The following is a 23068-nucleotide window of genomic DNA, read 5'->3' on the forward strand; positions in this document are numbered from 1 at the left end:
CATTACAGATCCTATATAATTTTGTATCTCGATAACAGATCAGATGCCCAATACTTTAACTGTAGTGTGTGTGTGTGTCACCGTTGATGAAATATCTAGCTCAAATGGAGAAAGGTAACTGAAAATATGAGGCACCTCTGAGAACGGGAAAGGGGAAGGAGGGATAGGGAGGGGATCAATAAGGGAAAGTGGGACATGCTAGTTTTATATTTGAGTATATGTGAACTTGAGGGAAAGTTATATTATTGGAACTGTTATGTACTTTCTAATAGGGAGGTAATACTATTGTTCGGTAGTTGCCTATATGTTTGTATTGTTGTTCCCATCTTTGTGTCTCCTCATGTCACATACTGTTTGTAAGCTTTATTTTATTTTGGATAATAAATAAAACTGTAAAGATAAAAAAAAAAATACATGCAGGGCCCGGCCATGCATGTATCTTCCGGTTTCAAGGCGTGCCAGCTTTTTAAATTTAGGCCGTTATTGTGGAAGTGAACCTGGATACGCTGATCTTGGAACTTGACCTGTTGTAAGTACCGTGATCGGATTCTGCCTCATTGTACTGTGCCTTACTACTAGGGATTGTGGACTGCTTCTGGCCTGAAGGAGCACATTGTTTGTTCTTAAAAGATCAACATAACCTGTTTACTCTCTGTGCTAATCCTGCTGTCTATGAATTAATTTTGTGTTGAACCAACAAAAGAAGAATGGTCTCAGTACTCAGGCTAGGAACCTGACAGTTATTCAGTGTGACTTGGCTTTATTATTGGGAGTGGCTATCAATTTCCTCCCATCCAATTTCAGTTTTTCTTTTCTCAATATAATCTTCCATATATACATCTTTTGTTTGATTGTAAAAGCTACAATTTCTCCCTCCTCATAATTTTTGCCTTTTCCCAAAATGGCACTGGGGTCAAAGAATTAATTAATACCAGTAAGAAATCTAAACTGACCGTGTTACCTCCTAACATATGTACTTCTGAAATAACGGCAGTACATAGAAGTATGGCTTTCTTCTAAATGAAAATCTTCACATCTACTGTCATTGCATATGAAAGAGATATCATATGGTTATGAAAATGTCTAACATTTTAGAACTTGGGCAAGTTGCCTCAGGTGCAAAATTTAGATTTTAAGTCCTCTGAGGATGGGGAAATACCTACAATACCTGAATGCAATCCGCTTTGAAGTGCTGAAAAGCGGAACATAAATCTATCAATAAATAAATTCAATATGAAGTGTGTTAGCAGGAAGGCACAAAAATGAGGTTGCATCCCTTGGACAGTGATAGTTTGGCCCACCCAAGATACCAAGCTTGAAAATATTCACACTGTAACTCCCAAAATCGATGGTGAAAACCAACTCAGAAACTCCATGAAGTGACATAAAACAAATATACGCACATTTCCTCTTCAAGTTCAACCGTTTTCTTTCTTTTCTTCTTTTCTTTCTTCTTGGGTGGCTCACGCTCTCCTAACATATTTTTAGGACAAGCGTAACTCAAGTGCCCTGTATCCTTATAGGAAAGAAGGAAATATCTTTGAATATATTCTTAACCAAAAAATACATAACACCCAAAATCCCAGTGCAAGATGGAACTGAAAGGGCAGGACAGATCAATTTAATGATCCGTCTGTCATTTCTTGAAACTTTAAATAAAAAGATAACTAGTTATCTGTCACAATAAATGACATCTCAAGAAGGGACTTATGTAATCTGGAAAGATCCATATACTATGACATCAATTTTGTTGGTTCAAAAATATCATAATCAGTAGACATGTGCTTTGTTTTGTTTCATCGGTTCGGGCTTCGTTGCCCATGTGGGAAATTTCGTTTTTCTCTTTTTTTTTGTAGGTCCTGATTTTCGTGTTAGCGCGCGCTAACCATAGTTAGCACGCACTAACATTTTAAAGTTAGTGCGTGTTAAAATGAACTATAAATTTTTCTGAAATTTTGGAAAAACTCAGGTTTGTTTTTCAGCACCCCCCCAAGCCATGATGAATTATACAATTTTGTTGAAATTGTCTAATTTGTTAAAAATGAATGCACGTCTAGTAACCAGCAGTCATTACAGTTTTCTCTGGGATCGATATGGCTATAACAATGCTGTATTACAATTTTTTTTTTTTTTTTTTTAACATATTTAAAATGCTCTCCTTCAAACAACTTATTCTAAAACCAAATCTCACATACCTTTTTAAAGTTACTAAGCACTGCTTTTCAATATTCTTTGGCATGCATGAGTAGGAGAAATAGTTACAGAAATATTACATTGTTTTGCGATCTAGGAAATTAAGAAAAGACCATAAAAAAATGACATGCTGGGCCAGACCAAAATCCATGAAGTCTAGCATCCTGTTTTCGACAGTGGCCAGTCTGGGTCATCACTAACTGGGTGATCACAAAAACTAAATCTTGTTTCTTCTTACTCACTCCCAGGGATAGCAATACTTTCCTTGGTCTGCCTGGCAAAACTTAATAGGCAGACTGGATGGACCATTTTGGTCTTTATCTGCCGCCATTCATTATGTTACTCTGGACTTGTCCTCCAGGAACTTGTCCAAACCTCATTTAAACCCAGTTATGCTTGTCACCTTAACCACTAGCAACTGATTCCACAGTTTGATCATGCATTCAGTGAAAAAAATAGTATTATGATTTGTTTTAAAACTGTTGATTATTAGATTCATGAAGCATCTCCTTGTTTTAGCATTATTTAAAAATTAACTATCCTTTATTTTCCCATTCCATCCGATTCATGATTTTATACATTTGTCATGTCCCCTTCTAATCAATCTCTTTTCAAAGCTTCAGTCCTAACCTGTGTAGCCTAATCATGAGAGATGTTTCATTTTCTTTATCATTTTTGCTGCTCTTTTCTGCACTTTTCCTAGTTCTACTATATCTTTTATGAGATGAAGCAACCAGAACTGCACACAATACTCAAGATGCAATCACACCATGGATCAATACAGAGGTAACATGATATTTTCAAATTTTATTCTTCATTTGTTTCTGGATCAATTCTTAATGTTCTATTTGCTTTTTTGACCACCACTGCACAGTAAACTGAAGATTTCAATGTATTGTCCACAATAACTTCCAGGTCCTTTAACTTGGTAGTGACTCCCAATATACAATCCAGCACTGTGTGCCTGTAGTTGATTAGTGTTCCCTATGTGCATTACTTTGTACTTTTACACATTAAATTTAATCTGCCATTTAGATGTTCAGTCTCTTAGTTTCATAACTACTGCTGTTTTAACAACTATGAATAATTTGTTGTCATCCACAAATTTAATTACCTGACTCATTCTCTTTTCCAGTTCATTTGTGGAATATTAAACAGCACATATCTAGTACAGCTCCTTGTGGTACTCCATTTGGAAACTGACCCTTTAGTTATAATCTCTCTGTTTCCTGTCTTTAACCAGTTACGAATCCATGATAGCACACTGCCTCCTATCCCATGAATTTTAATTTCCTGAGGAATTTCTCATGGGGGCCTTTGTCAAATGGCTTCTGAAAATCCAACTACACTATATTAACCGGTTCACCATTATCTACATATTTACACCTTCCACAAAACCTATCAGACTGGTAAGGCAAGACTTCCTTTTGTTAAAATCACATTGACTCTTCCCCATTAAGCCATGTCTATCTATATGGCCAATAATAGAGAGATCTATATTCAAAAGCATTTAGCCAGCAACTCAGAAGTTAGCCAGCTAAATGAAAATTCAGGCTCTTAGGGTAAATTCTAGCCAGTTAATAAGATAATGGGCTATAACTTATCCAGCTAAGCTAGGGGTGCTCCAGGGATGTAACTAGGAGGAGTTGAGTTAGCCAACTAACTGATATTCAGAGTTAGCAGATGACTTACAGGCCGATTCAGTAAAGTCCGCGGGAGAGCGGACAAACACCCGCTCTCCCGGTGCGCGCAATTCAGTATTCAAATTAGGTGGTGCGGTAGAAACGGGGAAAAGGAGGCACTAGGGACACTAGCGCGTCCATAGCGCCTCCTTTTAGCCCGGAGCGGCGGCTGTCAGCGGGTTTGACAGCCGACGCTCAATTTTGCCGGCGTCTGTTCTCGAGCCTGCTGACAGCCACGGGCTCGGAAACCGGCAAAACTGAGCGTCCGGTTTTCGGCCCGACAGCCGCAGGCCGAATTCAATTTTTTTTTTTTTTTACTCTTCGGGACCTCAGACTTAATAATCGCCATAATATTAAGTCGGAGGGTGCACAGAAAAGCAGTTTTTACTGCTTTTCTGTGCACTTTCCCGGTGCCGGAAGAAATTAGCGCCTACCTTTGGGTAGGCGCTAATTTCTGAAAGTAAAATGTGTAGCTTGGCTGCACATTTTACTTTCTGTATCCTGCGAGCATACCTAATAGGGCCCTCAACATGCATTTGCATGTTGAGGGCCCTATTAGGTGCCACGGGTGGGATGCGCGTTTTCCTCCCCTTACTGAATAAGGGGTAAGGGAAAACGCGCGTCCAAGAGCAGGCTAACCGTATTGGCCTGTTAGCTAGTTAAGTCTGGTCAGGCCAAAAGAGCCTAAAGTTTGGCGGCTATAGTTAGCTGGCTATACATTCAATAGTGCAGTTTCACTAGTGAATATACTCCAGAGTTAGCCAGATAAATTAAGACTGTGTCTGAACATGGACCTCTTTAATTTTAAGAATAACTTATACTATTTTGCCTGGCACTGATGTCAGGCTCACCAGTCTATAGTTCCCAGTTCAACCCTAGAGCCATTTTTAAAAATCAGCATTATGTTTACCAGCCTTTAGTCTGGAATTGTGGCTGTTTTAAATCATAGGTAGATTGTACTGTAGATTACTAGTAACAGGTTTGCAATTTTATGTTAGAGTTCTTTTAGAACTCTGGAACGGATGCCATCTGGTCCTGCTGTTTTGCTACTCTTTAGTCTGTCAGTTTGATCTTTCACATCCTTCATTATCAAAAAGATGTTTTAGTTTTTCAGAATCATCACCAAAGAACTTTTCAGGAGTGGGAATGGGTTTTTAAGTTTATTTATTAAGATATTATTAAGTAGATATTTTAGTAAGTACCTAAGGAGATAATTTTCAAAAAGTTCTGCACATAAAAATTAGCACACACATACACACACGTAAGTAGCATTTCTAGCCTAATTGCTATTTTATAAAAGTTGAAAAGTATGCACATACTTTACATCCCGCACACACATATACGTGCATAAAAGAGGGGAGGTCTAGAGGCATTTCAAGGTGGGGCCAATAGACATGTACAAATGTAAAATCGAGCATTTGTCGTGGTTATAGAAAAATTGGTACTTACCTGCTAATTTTCGTTCCTGTAATACCACAGAACAGTCCAGACCAGTGGGTTCTGCATCCCCACCAACAGATGTAGTCCGAGAAATAAAACTTTGAGGCACTGCTACTTCACAGAGAGTGCCACCTGCAGTCCCTCAGTATTGACCTGTACCCAAGCCAAGATAGGTAAGAACCCCAAGAACAGGCGACCAGGCTTAAGGGAAGGAAGACCCCGATAACAAGGAACTATAAACAAAGTAAAAACGAAAGATACGGGACACTGCAGAACCTGCTTGAAAGAATCCTGTTAATATTCTTCTTTTTCCTCAGCGTCCCAAGAGTTGACAGGAATTTCAGGCTTTCGGAGTCAAATGGAGCAGGCTTCTGGACTGATCTGTGGTATTAAAGGAACGAAAATTAGCAGGTAAGAACCAATTTTCCTTTCCTGAACATTCCCAGATCAGTCCAGACCAATGGGATGTACCCAAGTTCCTTACGCTGGGAGGGAATCTCACCAGAAGTCGACTCATCCTGCGCTCTCACATTCAGGCAGTAAAGCCGTGAGAAAGTGTGAAGCAAGGACCACACTGCAGCCCTACAAATCTCCTGTGGTGAAAGAAGCTGACTTTCAGCCCAGGTCATAGTTTGCGTCCTTGTGGAGTGAGCCTGCAAACCCACAGGAACCGGTCGACCCTTGCAAATGTATGCTGTAGAGATCGCCTCCCTAAGCCAATGGGAGATGGTCGCCTTAGAGGCCTTATCTCCTCTTCACACTCCGCCGAAAATCACAAATAGATGATTGGAACGACGAAATGGATTAGTGACTTCCAGGTAGCGCAAAAGAGCCCTATGCACATCCAAAAGATGCAATTCCCTTTCCTTAGGGGAATCTTTCGACCAGTTTGGAAACCCCAGCAGATCCACTGTCTGATTAACGTAAAAGGACAACACTACCTTAGGCACAATGGAAGGTATAGTTCATAACGAAATCCTATCACTATAAATCTGCAAAAACGGATCCCTACATGATTGGGCCTGCAACTCTGAAATTCGCTGGGCTGAGCAAATGGCCACTAGAAAAACCGTCTTCAGGGTCAAGTCCTTAATGGTCGCTCTCTTCAATGGTTCAAATGGGGCCCCACAAAGTACTCGAACTAGGTTCAGACTCCAATTTGGACAAATCTTTCGCACCGGGGGAGGGGGGGGCGCAGCTATTTTACTCCTTTCAAAAGCCGGGGTACATCGGGATGAGCAGCAAGCACCCGACCATGCCGTTTGCCCTTGAGTGCCCCCAAAGCAGTGAGCTGTACTCGAAGCAAGTTGTATGCCAACCCTGAAGACAGACCCTGTTGCAGGAACTCCAAGACATGCGAAATCTCTGCCACCAGGGGGTCCAAGGCATGCAGTTGACACCAATTTTCAAACCGTAACAAATGCCATAGATGTAGCTGGTCTCCTAGCTTGCAGGAGAGTGAAAATGACCTGTTCAGAGTATCCTTTCAAACGTAATCTCCGCCTCACAAAAGCCAGGCCGTGAGACAGAAGCGATCCTCACTGATGTAGCAAGCCTGGAAGACGGGCCAGATGGAGAGGACTGTCCACTGAGTCGAACCAGGTTTGCGAACCACGGGTGCCGTGGCCAGTCTGGCACCACCAGAACCACCAAACTGGGGTGTGACTCTATGCGCTGAAGGACCCTGCCTATTGGGGGCCTCAGAGGAAAGACGTACAGGAGAATGCCCATTGGACATAGACACATCAGAGCATTCAGGCCCACCGAGCAGACTTCTTTTCTGCGGCTGAAGAACCTGTCTGTTTTGGCGTTGGCACGAGGTGCCATCAGGTCCAGCTGGGGAACTCCCCACCTGGCGCAGATGTGATTCCAGGCCTCAGGAGACAACTCCCATTCTCAGCTGTTGCATGCTGAGAAAATCCACTTGTACGTTGTTGACCCCCACGACGTGCGATGCTGCGAGACCTTAGAGGTATCGTTCTGCCCAGGCAAAATACTTTTGCACTTCCAGAGTCATGGCCAGACTCCTTGCTCTGCCCTGACGGTTGATATATGCCACCGTTGTCGCATTGTCCAAGAAAACACGAACTACTCTGCCCCGGATCAGGGGGGAGAAGGCCCGAAGAGCTCGACGGACCACCTGCATTTTGAGCCGGTTAATGGACCAAACCATCTCCTCCGCCACCCAGAGACCTTGAACGGACCGAACAGAGTACATCGTCCCCCACCCTGAGAGACTGGCATCTGTGGAAACCACCACCCAGTCTGGAGACTCCAGGTCAACACCCTTCTCCAAATTCCGACAAGACAGCCACCTTGAGAGGCTGGATCTGGACCCTCGGGGTGGGGGCAAGGGGAGATGGTACTGCTCCGAAGGACTCCCACCTGGACAACAGGCCCAGGGCACCAATTCTAACATGGACACCATGGATCCCAAAACTTGCATATAGTCCCAAACCGTTGGGACCGCCAGTTGGCATAGTCGCTTCACATGGGATTGCAACTTCATAACCCTGTCCGCCGCAAGGAATACTTTGCCCTTCTGCATGTCGAACAGGGCTCCCAGGTACACTAAGGACTGGGTAGGTTCCAGGTGACTCTTCTGTAGATTGATGACCCAACCCAAGGCACGCAGAGTGCTCATGACCCTCTGCAGGGATCGCTCGCATTTCTCCTTCGACTTTGCTCGAATCAGCCAATCGTCCAGGTAAGGATGAACAGAATCCCCTCCTTGCGAAGTGCTGTGGCAACTACCACCATTACCTTGGTGAAAGTGCGAGGCGCCGTCGCCAGACAAAAGGGGAGGGGGGGCCCTCCGGAACTGAAAATGCTGTCCCATTACCATGAAGCAAAGAAATGTTTGATGGTCTTGTTGAATAGGAATGTGCAAATACGCCTGCGTGAGGTCCAGAGAAGCCGTGAACTCTCCCTTGCGAACCGTGGCCACTACCATGTGCAAAGTTTCCAAGTGGAAGCACAGGACCCAAAGGAATCGATTTACTTTCTGCAAGTCAAGAATGGGCCAAATGATCCCTTCCTTCTTGGGATCCACAAAGTACACGAAGTACCGGCCTGCCCCCGCTCGGGAAGAGGAACGGGAACTATGGCCTCCAAGGCGAGCAATCTTCGTAGAGTTCCCGACACTGCCTCCTGCTTGCTACGAGAGGAGACATGGGACTCCACAAAGGCCTCTTTGATGGGGCAGGAAAACTCTAGTGCATAGTCCTCCTTTATTACCACTAAGACCCAACGGTCCATGGTAATCTTTAGCTTGCAGACCTGCACATCCTTCAATGCTTCAGCCCCCGCAACAGGAATCATAGCTTTCTTCATGACCGCTGAAACTGCAGCATCCACCTTCAGAATCTTCAGAAGGTCCAAGGTCTCCTCCATAAAGGGGTAAAGTTTAGCCATTGCTCTACCCACCTTTAAACCTGCAATCTGGAAGTTCCACTCCCGAGTCACCAACTTCTGGATTTTCTTGGGCAAAGGAAAGGCAGTTGTCTGTCCCCAAAGACCATTGAGAACCGGATTCACACCCTCACTAACCGACTCATCCTGAGAGACCTTCACCCCCAACTCCTCCAGAACCTGGGGAATTAGGCGTCGTAACTCCTCCCATTTATAGAGGCGCACGATGTGCGGGTCGTCACCCTCAGGAGTCTGGTATTCGACCGGATCGGGATCATCCTTGGGATCATCCGCTGAATCAGGAACAGGAGCAGCATCCGCTGCATCTGGATCTCTCTGGGGATCAGACAAGTCCCCCTGCGGCGCCGCCAAATCATCGTCCCCTAAGCCGAAGGAGGGGAAGAGAGAATCCCGCTTGAGGCCCAGACGCTGCAGAGGACCCCCTGAGCCCTGAGAAGACTTTTTGGGCCCAGAAGCTGTGGCCTCCAAACTCCTCCCAGCGGATCTTTTTACTCCAGCCTTCCTGGCCAAATGTGCTCTATGCAAAAGGAGCACAAAATCCAGTGAGAACTCACCCAGATCCTCCTCCCTCAAGGGAGGCAGCCCGATCCTGGGCCCACCCTCTCCCCCAGAGCTCCTAGCTCTATCGGGTAGAGGGGAGGAGGAGGGGAATCAAGCGAGCTCTCTGGGCTGCCAGGAGGGCTGTCCACTACGGGAGGGGGCACCGGTCCGGCAGAGCGCAAGCTGCAGGATAACTGGTAGACTCCCCTCCAAGGTTCCCTCCTGACCCGATTCACATATGGGTCAGGGGGAGCGGGAGTCCGGACGGCCCAAAGCTGCATGACACTCGCGGCAAGCGGCCATTTTAGATTTGGGTGCCATGAGGGAGAAGTGACGGACTCGCGGCCGTCTTGCAGGGTCGCACATGCAGCTCCAAAAGACACACACAAAAAAAAAAAAAACCCCCAATGTGCCTACTGCCCAAGAAACCTGGAACACAAGGTATTGCCCATGTGGACTGCAAATGCCACCCCTGACGAGCACACCAAGGAAAGGAGAGAACCCAAGGCTGCTAGCCACGAGATGGGCCCGAAAAACCCCGCATTCCGTGTCACTAAGGCCCGGAGCCTCGGACTGCCGACACTCACTAAACTCTCCTGCTCTCCCCCATACTGGCCGACAGCAGCTGCTGACCAGACTCACCACCGGTTGACCCTGAAGCCTGAGAGAAGCCAACTCAAAGATGGAGGCAACTCCTCTTTTCTCTTTGGAAAAAAACTTTATTCCCTTCACAGAAAGGGAACCTTTCTTACAGGAACAGTAGTGCCCAACAGAGCAGACATGGAGGGCCAAGGGAACCAGAACCTCTGGCTATCAGGACCTCCGGAACGTTGCGGGCAAGACTGAGGCAAGGGTGTCCAACCCCCTGGTCGCCCAATTCCAACTCAGGGATGGCCCACGAAGGTGCCTAAACACCTCAGGGAGCTCTTCTGTCACCTACAGACACTAGCACTAACTATTCTATCTTTTTTTTTTAAAACTAGCACCTAGACTTGCAGGTATGCACCTCTACCCTCTGCTGGAGTCAGAGAAATAGTGAGGGAGGTGGCATTCTTAGTTAAGTAGCAGTGCTTCAAACTTTTGTTTCTCTGACTCCATCTGCTGGTGGAGATGCATAACCCACTGGTCTGGACTGATAGGTTCAGGAACCTAGCATTATGGATTAAGATGCCACTTCAGTTCAGAGAAGAAAATAATCTGGCACAATGGATGAAAGGTTGGATCTTTTGTTGTTATGGGCTCTGAGATATTTTGATTGTCTCATTTCATGTTGTTATTTTAGTCTTTAATAATGGAGACGTAAAATATCATATATAGGTGCCCGACTCTGGCCGAGTTTCGCCACCAGTGGTGGCTGCCTCAGGGGCTTATGTGTTATAGAGCAGTGTTAGGATGATGGTCCAAATAAATTCCACCGTGTACATTTGTATATCGTTTATACAACGGCACGGTCCGTCTCCTCTCGCAAAAAGTCCTCGCAAGACTAACACTGCTCTATAACATATAAGCCCCTGAGGCAGCCACCACTGGTGGCGAAACTCGGCCAGAGTCGGGCACCTATATATGATATTTTACGTCTCCATTATTAAAGACTTGAAAAAGACTTTCTTGTGGCATCCACCACTTTGTTGCTTCCTCACGGCTTTACTGGATCGCCTACCTTGTTGCTTTCTGGGTCCATGTTGTTATTTTATACATTTTCTGTTTTATTGAGTATTATACATCATTTTGTGCAATTTTTATCTATAAAGTGATTAATACTTTTAAACAATGAAATGAAGTTGCTATTTTAAAAGGCATGTGTGCACATTTGGCAACTTACTCATGTAATTTTACACCTAATTATCCTTCATAATTGAATCAGACTTGTGCATTATTGGCTGGGTGGGAGGTCTGGGTGAACAGAGGGTTGTTCAGGCTGAAGAACTAGGAGGGTCTCTATGATCTGGAGAAGGATGTGGCAAAGTGGTGGAGCAACTGGTAAACTGGTTAATTTCAGTTATGCGCGCTTGTTTTAAAATATGCTGACTTATGCATGGAAATCAGGTTTTATGCAATTAAGTCCTACTTTATTTTTGCATATATTTTTAAAAAATAGGTAGGAAAACCATGCATTTTCAATGCATTGCAGAATTCATGAATAAGCAACTACATACTTATGCTCTGGGGTAAAAATGCACATGAAAAGTTTTCAAACTTTGGTGCACTGGCTTGATTTTGTGGCCCTGTGTGTCTTTTTCTCACTTACTAGTCTTCTCGCTCTATTTATCTACTATCAACTCCTGGCTCTCTCATAATCGCCTGAAACTGAATCCATCCAAGAATGAAACCGTCCATCTATCATCTATCTCAGACACTTCTATAGGCCCACCCTCACATCTGACAATAAACGGGATATCAATCCCAATAACACAATACGCCACAAATTTAGGAGTCATTGTAAACATGGATCTATCAATGAAACAACACATTTCTTCCTTAATAAAAAAATCCTTTTACAAATTACAACTCTTAAAACGTCTTCGTCCTCTTTTCTTTTATCATGATTTTCGAACTATTCTCCAATCCCTAATCTTCTCTGGCCTAGACTATTGCAATGCTCTTTATTTAGGTCTTCCTGACTTTGAAATTCATCCTCTACAAATTGTTCAAAACAGTGCAGACCGCATTTTATCAGGTACTCCCGTTCGAAATCACATTGCTCCCATTCTTCAATCTCTCCATTGGTTACCTATAAAATACAGGATAAAATATAAAGTTCTTACTATCATCCATGGTTTAATACATAATTCATCCTCCACATGGCTTTGTTCTCTACTCCGCATTTACAAACCCGCTCGACATTTAAGATCATTAACACAAAATCTATTAGATATTCCTTCACCGCGACAGGTTAGATTAGATATCACCAGAAGGAGGGCCTTCTCTGTAGCTGGACCCTCCCTCTGGAATTCTATACCTAACCCTCTTCGTTTACTATCCAACTCACAACAATTCAAAAAAAATCCTTGAAAACATACTTATTTCAACTAGCATTCAACATCCACTAGTCAACATCACTCTACTACCTTATCCCCTCCCTAGCATCCCCCCCCTCCTGCAGGGTTTTATTTTCTTTTCCACTTCTAATCTCCCCCCCCTCCATCCCATGATTATAAAGTGACCTATGGCCCAGCTCCATTATTAGTAGTTTTTGTTAATACTGTTACCTACTAGGTATATACCAGTTTATGTATTTTAATTTACTTTATTTTATTTTTCTTACTTATGTAAACCGTTTTGATAAAAAACGGTATATAAATACTTTTAAATAAATAATTCTTTGTTCCTTTTTTGCTTTTCCTCCTCTCTCTGGTGTCTTGTTTCATTCAGGGTGGATATTTTAATACTGTCTCTTCATTCATTCTTTCTGCTCTCTTTGATGCTCCTTTCCTTATTTCTTTCTCCTCCTCCATTCCTTTCTCTATTTCCCAGGATTACCCCACCCACAAATTCAGCATTCTCTCTTTCACTCATTTTCCAATTTCATTTTCTCTCTCTCCCACTTGTCCTTTCTCCTCTGTCTATCCAAAACCTGGTCCTCTCTTCCTCTCTCCCCATCCAATATTATTTCTCCTTCTCTCTGCCTCCCTATTAATATTAATATTGCAGCAGTGAGAGATATCCTGGGACACAGTTCAGAATCCCTTACTTGATCATGTCTCCCACAGGGAATTTACATGTTGGGAATAGTTGGATTCTGACAACTAATTTTGATTTTTTTCTGTATATAGTTAAGTCTTTTGTATGTAGGACATACCCACTAGTGCAGAGGCTTTTGCACTGAGCTCAAAAATATTTTGTGATAACAGATCTTGAAGAATGTGCTTTTAGGTATATCTTGAGAGTAGGTTAGTACAATTTTCCATGCAAATAGTCTACTGGACTTCCCTACTCCCATCAAAATGAACTGCTCATTTACTACTAGCACTAGATTCACCTACCAGAAATCTAGTAACCTTACACTCCATGCCTTCCTTCCCGTTGGCAGGAGAACAGCACTTCTTAACTGTAAGCACCGTCTCTGCCAGATTCAATCTGATGTTTCAATGTGAGGGGCTCTGTAATCAGCTGGTTCTGTACATTCAGATGTCAAACTGAAGCTGACAAAAACGAGGTACACAGGTGAAAAGTGCTGCTCTCCTCCTGCCAATGGAAGGGGAGGGAAGGGTGAAAATCAAGCAAAATTTAGTATGGTGCACCACGAGGATTGTGCAAACCTGAAAGTGTGCTATGAAATAAAAAAAAAGTTGAGAAGTACTAATTGACTCTTATTTTGAATATTTTCCTCCTAATAGAGATAATCTATATATCAGAAAAATGTCACAGAGGTGACTGCGAGGGTGGGAATCAAACTAGTGACTGCTTGCACAGGAACCAGTTCTCCCACTTTCTTTGATCGAGCAAGTGACCTTTGCAAACTCACAATTATAAAAAACCTAGAATTAAATGTTAACCCTAAACTAGCACACTGAATTAATTCAAGTTCTATTTTCCAGAAAGTACAATTATAAACTTAAAATTAAATGCTAATCTTGAACTGCTTGGTTCTGGGCTGGTATGCTAAATATAGACGGACCCAAGAAACAAAGCAGTAGCCGATCCAGTAGGCTGTGTAACAGTGAAGACAATAGGAATCGGATGAAAGAACAAGCCCTTTATTAGAACGTCCGACTCTGGCCGAGTTTCGCTCTTTTGCACAGAGCTGCCTCAGGGGCAATTAATTAAACCAGGACTTGGAAATGTCAAAAATCGATGATATCACATTGATATACCTACAGTGTTGTTGAGCGTAAAAATTTGGAAGAACATTTCTTTATGCACACAGCATTGCCGTGTGATGCCAGCAGTGAAGTCAATGGAATACAATTAATCGAGAATCCAGATTAACCGAACAGTGTTCCAGCTAAGATACCTCTGAGGGTGTGGAGTGGCCCTCGGGGGGATTCAAAAGGTATGCAGGGACACCTGAAAGGTACTCCTGGCACTTAGATGGCTATGAGCCTAAGTGATGATTTCAGAGCCTAGAGAAAGATTCATGAGCTCTTCTTCCTACGCACACTGATGTAATGTGAACAACTTAAAAGACTCAACACCAAGCTTCAAGTTCAAGTTGCGTCTTAAGTATGACTGTGTTTGTCCATGAGAGGAACTACTATGGAAACTGGATTTAAGCTTTGCCTTGTGACTGTTTGCAACCTAGATTGAAGTTACCTTTCAGTTTATTCCTGTAGTGCATCATAGGTCAGAAAATGTTTATATGTTATCGCTTTATCTATTAATAAACCAGCAGACACCATTTCCAGTGTGATTTGTACTGCAAGATCTTTCAACCTGATACACAATATACATAGACCGTAATAATTTAACAAAATCATCATGTATTTAATTTTTTAATAGGATTGATGCGCTATTTCCCAACAAGTCCAATTTACCATCAGTAAATACAGATTCTGCTGCGAGTACTCCCTCTCCCCTACTTGGGACTTACAAAAATTTACATAAAAACCCATTCATATCATATCCAGAATCTGAAAAAAAGTTGACAAAAATCTCCACACATCTCAGCAACTTCAAAATAAAACTTTCTGTGAGTTTTTAGGCCTGTGCCTGCTCCCCAGCATATAATACATGATTTGCCTTTCTGCAATATAAGACTTTTATTATCCCCTTTTCAGACATGCCAAGTCATGCTTCTGGCATCAGCAACATCTGGAATGGGTCAGAAGTAATGCATACTCATGATGTGATGTTAGTATGAAATCTGGGCAAGAAACCAAAAATGGTTGCCAACACTGCAACTGCCACTCAATCTTATTTAAATAACCTGTTACATTTAGGGGCCGATGTAATAAGCTGCAGTAAAGCTTTGCAAGTATTTGTGTACTTAATTGCTAGAGTTTTCTGAGCAGAGCTTCCATGTATATGTAACAATGCGTTCAGCATGGAAAAACGTTCAAACCTGCAAAAAAAAAAAAACCCAAAACAAAAACAAACACCAACCATGGCAGGTAAATGGCATGTAATGGAGGCAACTGTCCATTCTCGGGCTATGCAGGAAGCCACATTAGCACGCAGAATGGTTATTGCGGGGGTGGTGGTTAAGAAGGCATTTAGCGCCTGGATCAGGGCAGGAGTTAAGTGAAAGCGCCTGGCTGAAGGCACCTGGGGTTTGCTGATCGCGATTGCTCCTATCGCTTTGGCGGCTTGTGGTACCGGTCCCAGACCTGGTCATGCTGTGACTCTGGGCATTGTATGTGCTTGTCTGTAGTCCCTGGAGATCGCCAGGCTATCTGACCTGGCTCCTGCTCTCTCCTGGCGGGGCTGATCCATGCCGAATGGCCCCAAGCGCCTGGCAAGGAAGAGGCTGAATGGACATACAACTACACTAATGCCAGCAATGGAGTAAAAGAACCAAAGCAGCAGAAACTGAACCTATTTATCTTTGAATAGCAGTAACTTGAAATGGTTAGAAAGTCTGCAACATTTTTCCATTAGCGCCTATTTTAGTGCCTTTTTTCCCCGCAGCTTTTTGATTCAGGGCATTTTTTAATTATTTATGAGATTTCAAATATACATAGACAAGAAAATTCTTGTTATCAAGAATTACACAGATCTGTATCATGAAAAATAAATCCAAGACACAAAAGAAACATTATAATACTGACCTTGCTGTCAGGCAACAATATGGAGAGCTACTAACAAAAAAGGAAAAAAACAAAAACAACAAAAAGAGGCAATAAGGAATCCAATATATTTACATTCAGACACTGTCCTTAGAGATATCTGGAAATGACTTATTCTGTAGGAGGTTATCCAATTGACTAGGTTAAAAAACAAAAACAAAAACAAAATCATAATTAGTTCCTTGATACTTTAATTAAGCACTTACAAGGATATTTTAATAGAAAGGTGGCCCCAATGGCCACCACTATCTTTCTTCTCCAAGAAGCCCTTCATATGAACTTATACCTCACTTACTAAATCAGGAAAAAAATTTATGGCCTAAAAATTTCTGCTCTCTAAAGCGAAGGAAAAGACGCAATGTCCACAGTTTATCAGTTTCTTGTACAAACTCACACACTGTACTTCTATCTTTAACATTAGTCTAAGAATTTCTAAGAATTCAGTAAGATTAAAAGAATCAGCATTTCCAAACACATTTTCATCAGTTTTTGAGGAAGGTAGTAAGCTTTAGCTATCTTAGGAATTGTTTCCTTAGAAACTCTGAGGAAATCTGTATAAAAGTGAATCAGCATCTCTGAAGGAGACACCATTGGAGCTCTATGAAAAAAGAGAAAACAAAGATTATATCATTTTAGTTGATTGCCAAGGAGCTCTACCTTTCTATACAAGGCAATTTATCTTTCACTAAACTAGCATTAACCTCATGAATTCCCTGAAACTGTACTTTTAAATCAGGTAATTATTTAGCCTTAAGATCTTGAGCATATTGATTCATCTGAGAAGCCGAAGTTTCCATAACATTTGTCACTGAGTCAATCATAGCAGATAAAGTCTGTTTCATTTCAAAAACAGCAACCCAGAGAGAGTGTAATGTAACAGCAGCAAGTTTCTCTAATACAGGAGAAGCTGCTGGAGTGGATGTCAAAATCTCTCTCATCCTGGGGTGCTCTTCCTTGAACTGCTGTAACACATACCTCTGTGGGGGTTACAGAACTGTCCCTCACCCCTAGCTGGTGAACCATTAGGAGCCTGCAATGGGACTGGACCATCAGAATTTAGGGCGATGAAAGAACCCTGAAGATCAGAAGCAAAAATTCCAAGATCACTATTGTCCTATAGCTAGATTACCAAAAATAAATGTTTCTAGAGTTGGTTGGGTAAAAGGCAGGAGCTCTGCTCACCTCAGGGAGAAGAGACCTAGTGTTGCCCTTCATCTTCCTTCCCGTTCTCAACTGACAAAACTTGAATTCAAAAGAACTAGCAAGTTCACCGAAAAAAAACAGACTAAAGGGCTACGAGCTGTTATGTACCAGCTTGTCTCTCCCCAAATAAGGTGAGGAGAGACTGTCTCTGTGCACAGGCTGGTGGAACTGCTTCCCAGGAGCCCTACCTGATGGAATCTGCACGCTGGCTTCCTCGCCCCAAAGGGTCAGGTGACATTGAAGGAGGGGAAGCTCGGGCTTCGTGCACAGGCTGCTGGAGTTTGCCTCCAGGAGCTCCTTCATTGAGGATTTTATGTGGGTATTGGTGTGTGTATTAGGTATTCTGTGGGGTTTTTTGCACGTATCATTTGCATGCCACCCCCTTATTACATCCCATGAGGTGCCTGCTTTTGCTGCGCGTGCTAAAAAGAAAAAAAAAAAAATACGTGCAGAAAAACAGCGCCGTTTTCAGCGCAGGTCTTATTACATCAGCCCCTTAGTAACTTCATAAGGAACAAAGTAGAAAAAACAAAAAAAAACGAGTTTTCTGAATGAATATTGTTGCTGTCTTATTTGCAAATTTGCTTTTGTGTGGGTCTGCCTGTCATGCTGGAGTAACCGTAAAAGTTTGTTTCTTCTTTCTGTGCACCACAGATCAACCTTTTGTACACTTCATGCTTGTTTGAGCCTCAAATCATAGTTTCATTTTATATTTTGCACATGACCAATTGCTGTATGCGAAGAAAAAAAAAGCACATACTGCTTGTGTGCAAATTAAATGTCATTCCAAAATATGGCTACAAGCTATCATGTCTTATTTCATTGCCTGTTTCCATCTGTGAATTCTATCTTTGATTCAGTGTGTAGGCAAACAAACATAAAGCAGTTTCCTCCTTTTTATTTCTTATGCTTTCTTGTTCTCATGTTTTTTTTGAAGAGTACAGACTGATTATACAGCAAACCTTCCACAGGGGCACTCTTCTAAGTCCAGGTTCTTCACCAGTGGACGTATGTATACGTATACTGGGTTATACCCTGGAATAGAACATATGGGCCTTTTGGATGCAGAGATGTTATGAACTGCCCGCACAATAGTTTTATATTTGATGCAATGAGTGGGCTGGACTAAACATATCAATAATGCTTTCTTAATTGGCTTTTTCCCCTCCTGTCACACCATCACATGCTAGTCCTTTGGCAGTAGGATTAGCCAGAGGAAGGGTGGGTGCCAAGGGAGGAGGAGGAAAAATCTCCCCCTCCCACCAAAGAGACACCAAGAGGGATCTAGAAGCTCCCATCTGAGAACAATACCCTCTGAAATAGGCAACCAAAAAATAACTTATTTTTAAGAACAAGTTTTTTAGCTAAATATTTTTTCCTACCAACAGTGGGGGTCATTTATCAAATCGCGTTATAGCGTTTTCACATGCATTAAGCGCCTTTAATGCATGCGATAGCACCATAACGCATGGTGCGATGCAAATCTGAAAAAGAGAAGACGGAGTTAGGGGCGGGAGTGGGCTGGGCTCACATTTTTGCGAAGCCCTATCGCTGACTAACTACACCTTTTTCATTAGCATTAGGGCTTTATTGCACATTGCGATGGTGTTGCCCATACTGGTTTTATTGGTTTTGAAGCTCCTGGAGAGCCAGCTTTGCTATCCAGAGAGGGGGAGGGGGGGGGGGGGGGGAAGAGCGAGAGACTAGCCATAATGCCCTCGCACTAGATAGAAATATAAATACCTATGGGAAGCCCACCTAGTAACTCGAGGTGAGGTTTAGGTACCACTGTAGGGGTTAGGGGCCACTGACATTCAAAGTGAGATGTATGAACAGAACAGTGCTCTCTTGTGAAGATTTGATGACCTTTGGAGTGAGGAAACTCACCCAAAGATGAGATTTATGCAATATTCTCTCAACCTAGCTTTGCACAAATCTCAGAGCTAACAAACCCTAATGCCTTTCATAAAAATTGACAACAATAACATCCAACTGAAAAGTCTTCTGAAAGATCTCGGTATCTGGATAGACAACGATCTGAACCTTAAAAAAAGCAAAGCATCGAAATGAAAACAAAAGAAGGATTTCACAAACTCCTTAAACCGCTTTTACACCAGCATGATTTCAGAACCGTCCTACAATCTCTCATTTTTTCTAGTCTCGATTATTGCAATGTGTTCATTGGCCTTCCCAAATCTGCACTAAAACCACTCCAATTGCTACAAAATGCCGCGGCCAGAGTACTTACTGGCAAGAAGAAATCTGAACACATCACCCCAGTACTGAGGAGTCTTCACTGGCTACCAATTTTACAAAGGATCAAATATAAAATCTTAACCACTCTACACAACGAAATCTACATAGATGATAACACCGCCCTCGACCACATGATTCAACTGCACAAAACTCCACGCACGACAAGAAACACCGGCAAATTGCTAAACTTTCCAACACTAGGAATAGAGCATTTTCAATTGCTGGACCAAAAGAATGGAACTCTTTACCAGTCTACCTAAGTTCGATCAGAGACTCCAAATCTTTCAAAAAAGAACTTAAAACATAGTTATTTAAACAAACATTCACAGACGGAGTTGGTTAATCTAATCCCATCCGATCAGACTTACTTCCTCTGCTAACCATGTTTTACTTACTTACCTCCCCTTCTAACCATGCTCTACTTACTTCCTACCCCCCATACCTTTTCTCCTTTACCCCTTTATTCAAATTTTGTCATGCACATCTTCTTCTCCCATGGCCCCCCCTAGGACCCTTTCCTCCTTTCCCTCCCACTTCTCTTTTCCCTTTTGTATAAGTCTCCTTAACACTCTCAAGCGTGTTTTCAGTTTAGTCATGTATTTAAATGCTTAATTTTACATGCTCTACCACTGCAAGTCCAATTTGTAAGTCTTACTCTCTTATACCTATCCTCACACTTCTGACATATGCCGAATTGTTACTAGTTGTCTATACACGTTTCAATATGTTCGTTATGAATGCGTTTTATGTATGATGTTGGTTACATTGTAAACCGGAGTGAAGGCACCCTGCTATACTTCAGTATATAAAAGAATCTAAATAAATAAATCTAAATAAATAAATAATGCCTCTGTATCGCTCCATAGTGAGACCTCACCTTGAATACTGTGTACAATTCTGGTCGCCGCATCTCAAAAAAGATATAATTGCGATGGAGAAGGTACAGAGAAGGGCAACCAAAATGATAAAGGAGATGGAACAGCTCCCAAATGAGGAAAGGCTAAAGAGGTTAGGGCTGTTCAGCTTGGAGAAGAGATGACTGAGGGGGGATATGATAGAGGTCTAGAACAGGTAAATGTGAATTGGTTATTTACTCTTTCGGATAATAGAAGGTCTAGGGGGCACTCCATGAAGTTAGCATGCAGCACATTTAAAACTAATCGGAGAACGTTCTTTTTCACTCAATACACAATTAAACTCTGGAATTTGTTGCCAGGGGATATGGTTAGTGCAGTTATGTAGCTGGGTTTAAAAAAGGTTTGAATAAGTTCGTGGAGAAGTCCATTACCTGCTATTAATCAAGTTGACTTAGAAAATAGCCACGTCTATTACTAGCATCAATAGCATGGGATCTGCTTAGTGTTTGGGTACTTGCCAGGTACTTGTAGCCTGGATTGGCCACAGTTGCAAACAGGATGCTGGGCTTGATGGACCCGTGGTATGACCCAGTATGGCACTGTTCTTATGTTCTTAAACGTCAATATGGTTTACTCACCCCACATTCATAGCATCTAGTTTTGTCAAAGTAGTTGCGTCTACGAATGAATTCAGCTGCTCTTCCATTGTCAACAGCAATGCTTGCCTTTATTACCCTGCCAAATAACTGAAGCAGGAGACAAAAATTACTCCTTAGTCTTGCAGCACAGAACACAAATCTCACTGCCAAGCCTTGGTAGCTTACTTGTTTGTTATTAAGTGCGCGAACGCAGTTCTGGGCAGACTCCTTATCCAAAAACAAAACAAATGCAACCCCTTTACTCTTCCTGGTATCCTTGTCCTTCATAACAGTGACTCTGAAAATACATGCATATGAAATTTTAAAAGCAGCTGTTCAATTCCTGACAGCAAAAAAGCTTCAGGAGAGATATTTCTGGGCAATTCCTTTGGCTCAGGCCATAGTGCCAAACTTTGCAAATGCGAGAAACAAGTCAGTCTCTGATTCAATGGAAACCATGGCGGTGACATCTGAGCAGAGAGAGAGAGAGAGGGAGAAAAAGAGCCTGAAACTACAGCAGGGCAGAATATTGGGGCGAGAGGTGCTTTCCTCCAGTAAAGGATCTGGTGCTGTTCTGGCATGCCTTCTGAACTGGGTATTAATAAAGATAAAAGTGGGGAAAAAAAGAGAAGAGTAAAATAAGTTAACAAGGCATACAAGCTTGCCATGTTTGTTAAACTGGACCATAAATTTGGCCATATTTACCTTGCATCCTAGACCAGTTTCACTTGGAACCAGTGTGTAAATTACTTTTTTTTTTAAATACACGAAGCACCTGACACTAAGGATCAAGACCAGCTTGGTTGTACCTTCATTGTTAATCTGAATAGTTTTATATCCTTCATACTAACATTAAAATTATAAACCTAAAGAGGGAATAAGTCACTGAACATTGAAGATATGTTATTCAAAGATTTGAAAACTTACTTCACAACTTTTCCATACTTTGAAAAAATCTGAAAGAAATAAACACACACATTAGCAATTCTTAAGGTCTTAAAATGGAAATTAAAAAAAAGTTTGTCATATAAAAATAGAACATATTTAACGGTTAGTAGCAAACTCAGTGAAGTTTCTCCAAACAGTTCCTTCTGGATGGTACTCACTCTATGCAAGTCATTGTTGGTCAAAGAGAAGGGCAGGTTGGATATATACGCCGTACTTTTACTAGGAGCCAGGCCACCACTCATCTTGCTGAAGTGCAAAAAATACAAACATGGGAAAGATTTAGAACAAACACCGAGCTGAACATATAAAAGCAGACCAGATTAATCTATGCTTCAGATTTTTCTCAGCGGTTTTTTTTAAAATCTAAATAAGCGTTTCCTCGATCAACATTCTGAATTAATGACTATTTGCTATGGCATCCATTAGGCAAAATTCCCCCAGTGTGTAACTGTCCACGTATCTGAAGCCATTAAGCCCATTAAATATAGCAATCGAGATAGGACTTAATACACAGCAAAAATACTCCTGTATTCAAATCAGATGAAAAGTGATCTGACAAATATGTTATAACACATCTATGAGAAATAAACGTGAGTGGGGTAACTTTACAGTTGTTTGTGTAGATTGAAAATGAATCGCCTATGGATTTTATACCAGTTTTTAAAGGGAAAGCATGAACATACATTCCCTCTGAAAAGTATCTTAGAAAAACTACCTGTACTCATTTACAGCTGTTAAATTTGTGTGGGTAGTTTTATCAATGAACTATATGCACTTAAGTGCAAACCCCTCCCCAACCCAACTATCAGAAACGCCTCCTGCCACAGCAGGGAAAAGCACACAGAGAGAGGCCCTGTGCATGCACTTTACCCACACAGAGGAAGGGCAATTTTTCTAAAAGCTCATTTCCATGGGTAAAGCACTGTTCTACCTTGGCTTTGAAAGTTATTCTCATTGGGCTAGATTTTAAAAGCCCTGCGTGCGTAAATCCTGCCGGATTTACGCACGCCAGCTCGCCTATTTTGCATAGGCCGCCGGTGCGCACAAAGCCCCGGGACGCGCATTAAGTCCCGGGGCTTCGTAAAAGGGGCGGGAGGGCGGTCCCGAGTTCCCCGGCACTGTGGCCTGTGCCGGGGGATGCCGAGGCAGCAGGC

At 42.3% G+C, this 23068-nt stretch overlaps 1 protein-coding gene across 4 annotated transcripts in view; it reads right to left on the minus strand.

Moving 5' to 3' along the window:
* ZCRB1 (zinc finger CCHC-type and RNA binding motif containing 1) overlaps positions 1–23068 on the minus strand; it is a 72357-nt gene that overhangs the window by 31010 nt on the left and 18279 nt on the right. For all 4 annotated transcript variants that reach the window (XM_029616790.1, XM_029616791.1, XM_029616789.1 and 1 more), the window contains 5 exons: positions 22073–22160; positions 21894–21922; positions 21153–21264; positions 20967–21074; positions 1404–1516 (listed from right to left, as the gene is read on the minus strand). In XM_029616790.1, the coding sequence (XP_029472650.1) occupies positions 1404–1516; positions 20967–21074; positions 21153–21264; positions 21894–21922; positions 22073–22156 (446 nt within the window). In that variant the 5' untranslated portion in view covers positions 22157–22160. The remainder of the gene's footprint in view (positions 1–1403; positions 1517–20966; positions 21075–21152; positions 21265–21893; positions 21923–22072; positions 22161–23068) is intronic.

The sequence above is a fragment of the Rhinatrema bivittatum genome, chromosome 9 (assembly GCF_901001135.1).
Source record: "Rhinatrema bivittatum chromosome 9, aRhiBiv1.1, whole genome shotgun sequence".
NCBI classification, from domain to species: domain Eukaryota; kingdom Metazoa; phylum Chordata; class Amphibia; order Gymnophiona; family Rhinatrematidae; genus Rhinatrema; species Rhinatrema bivittatum.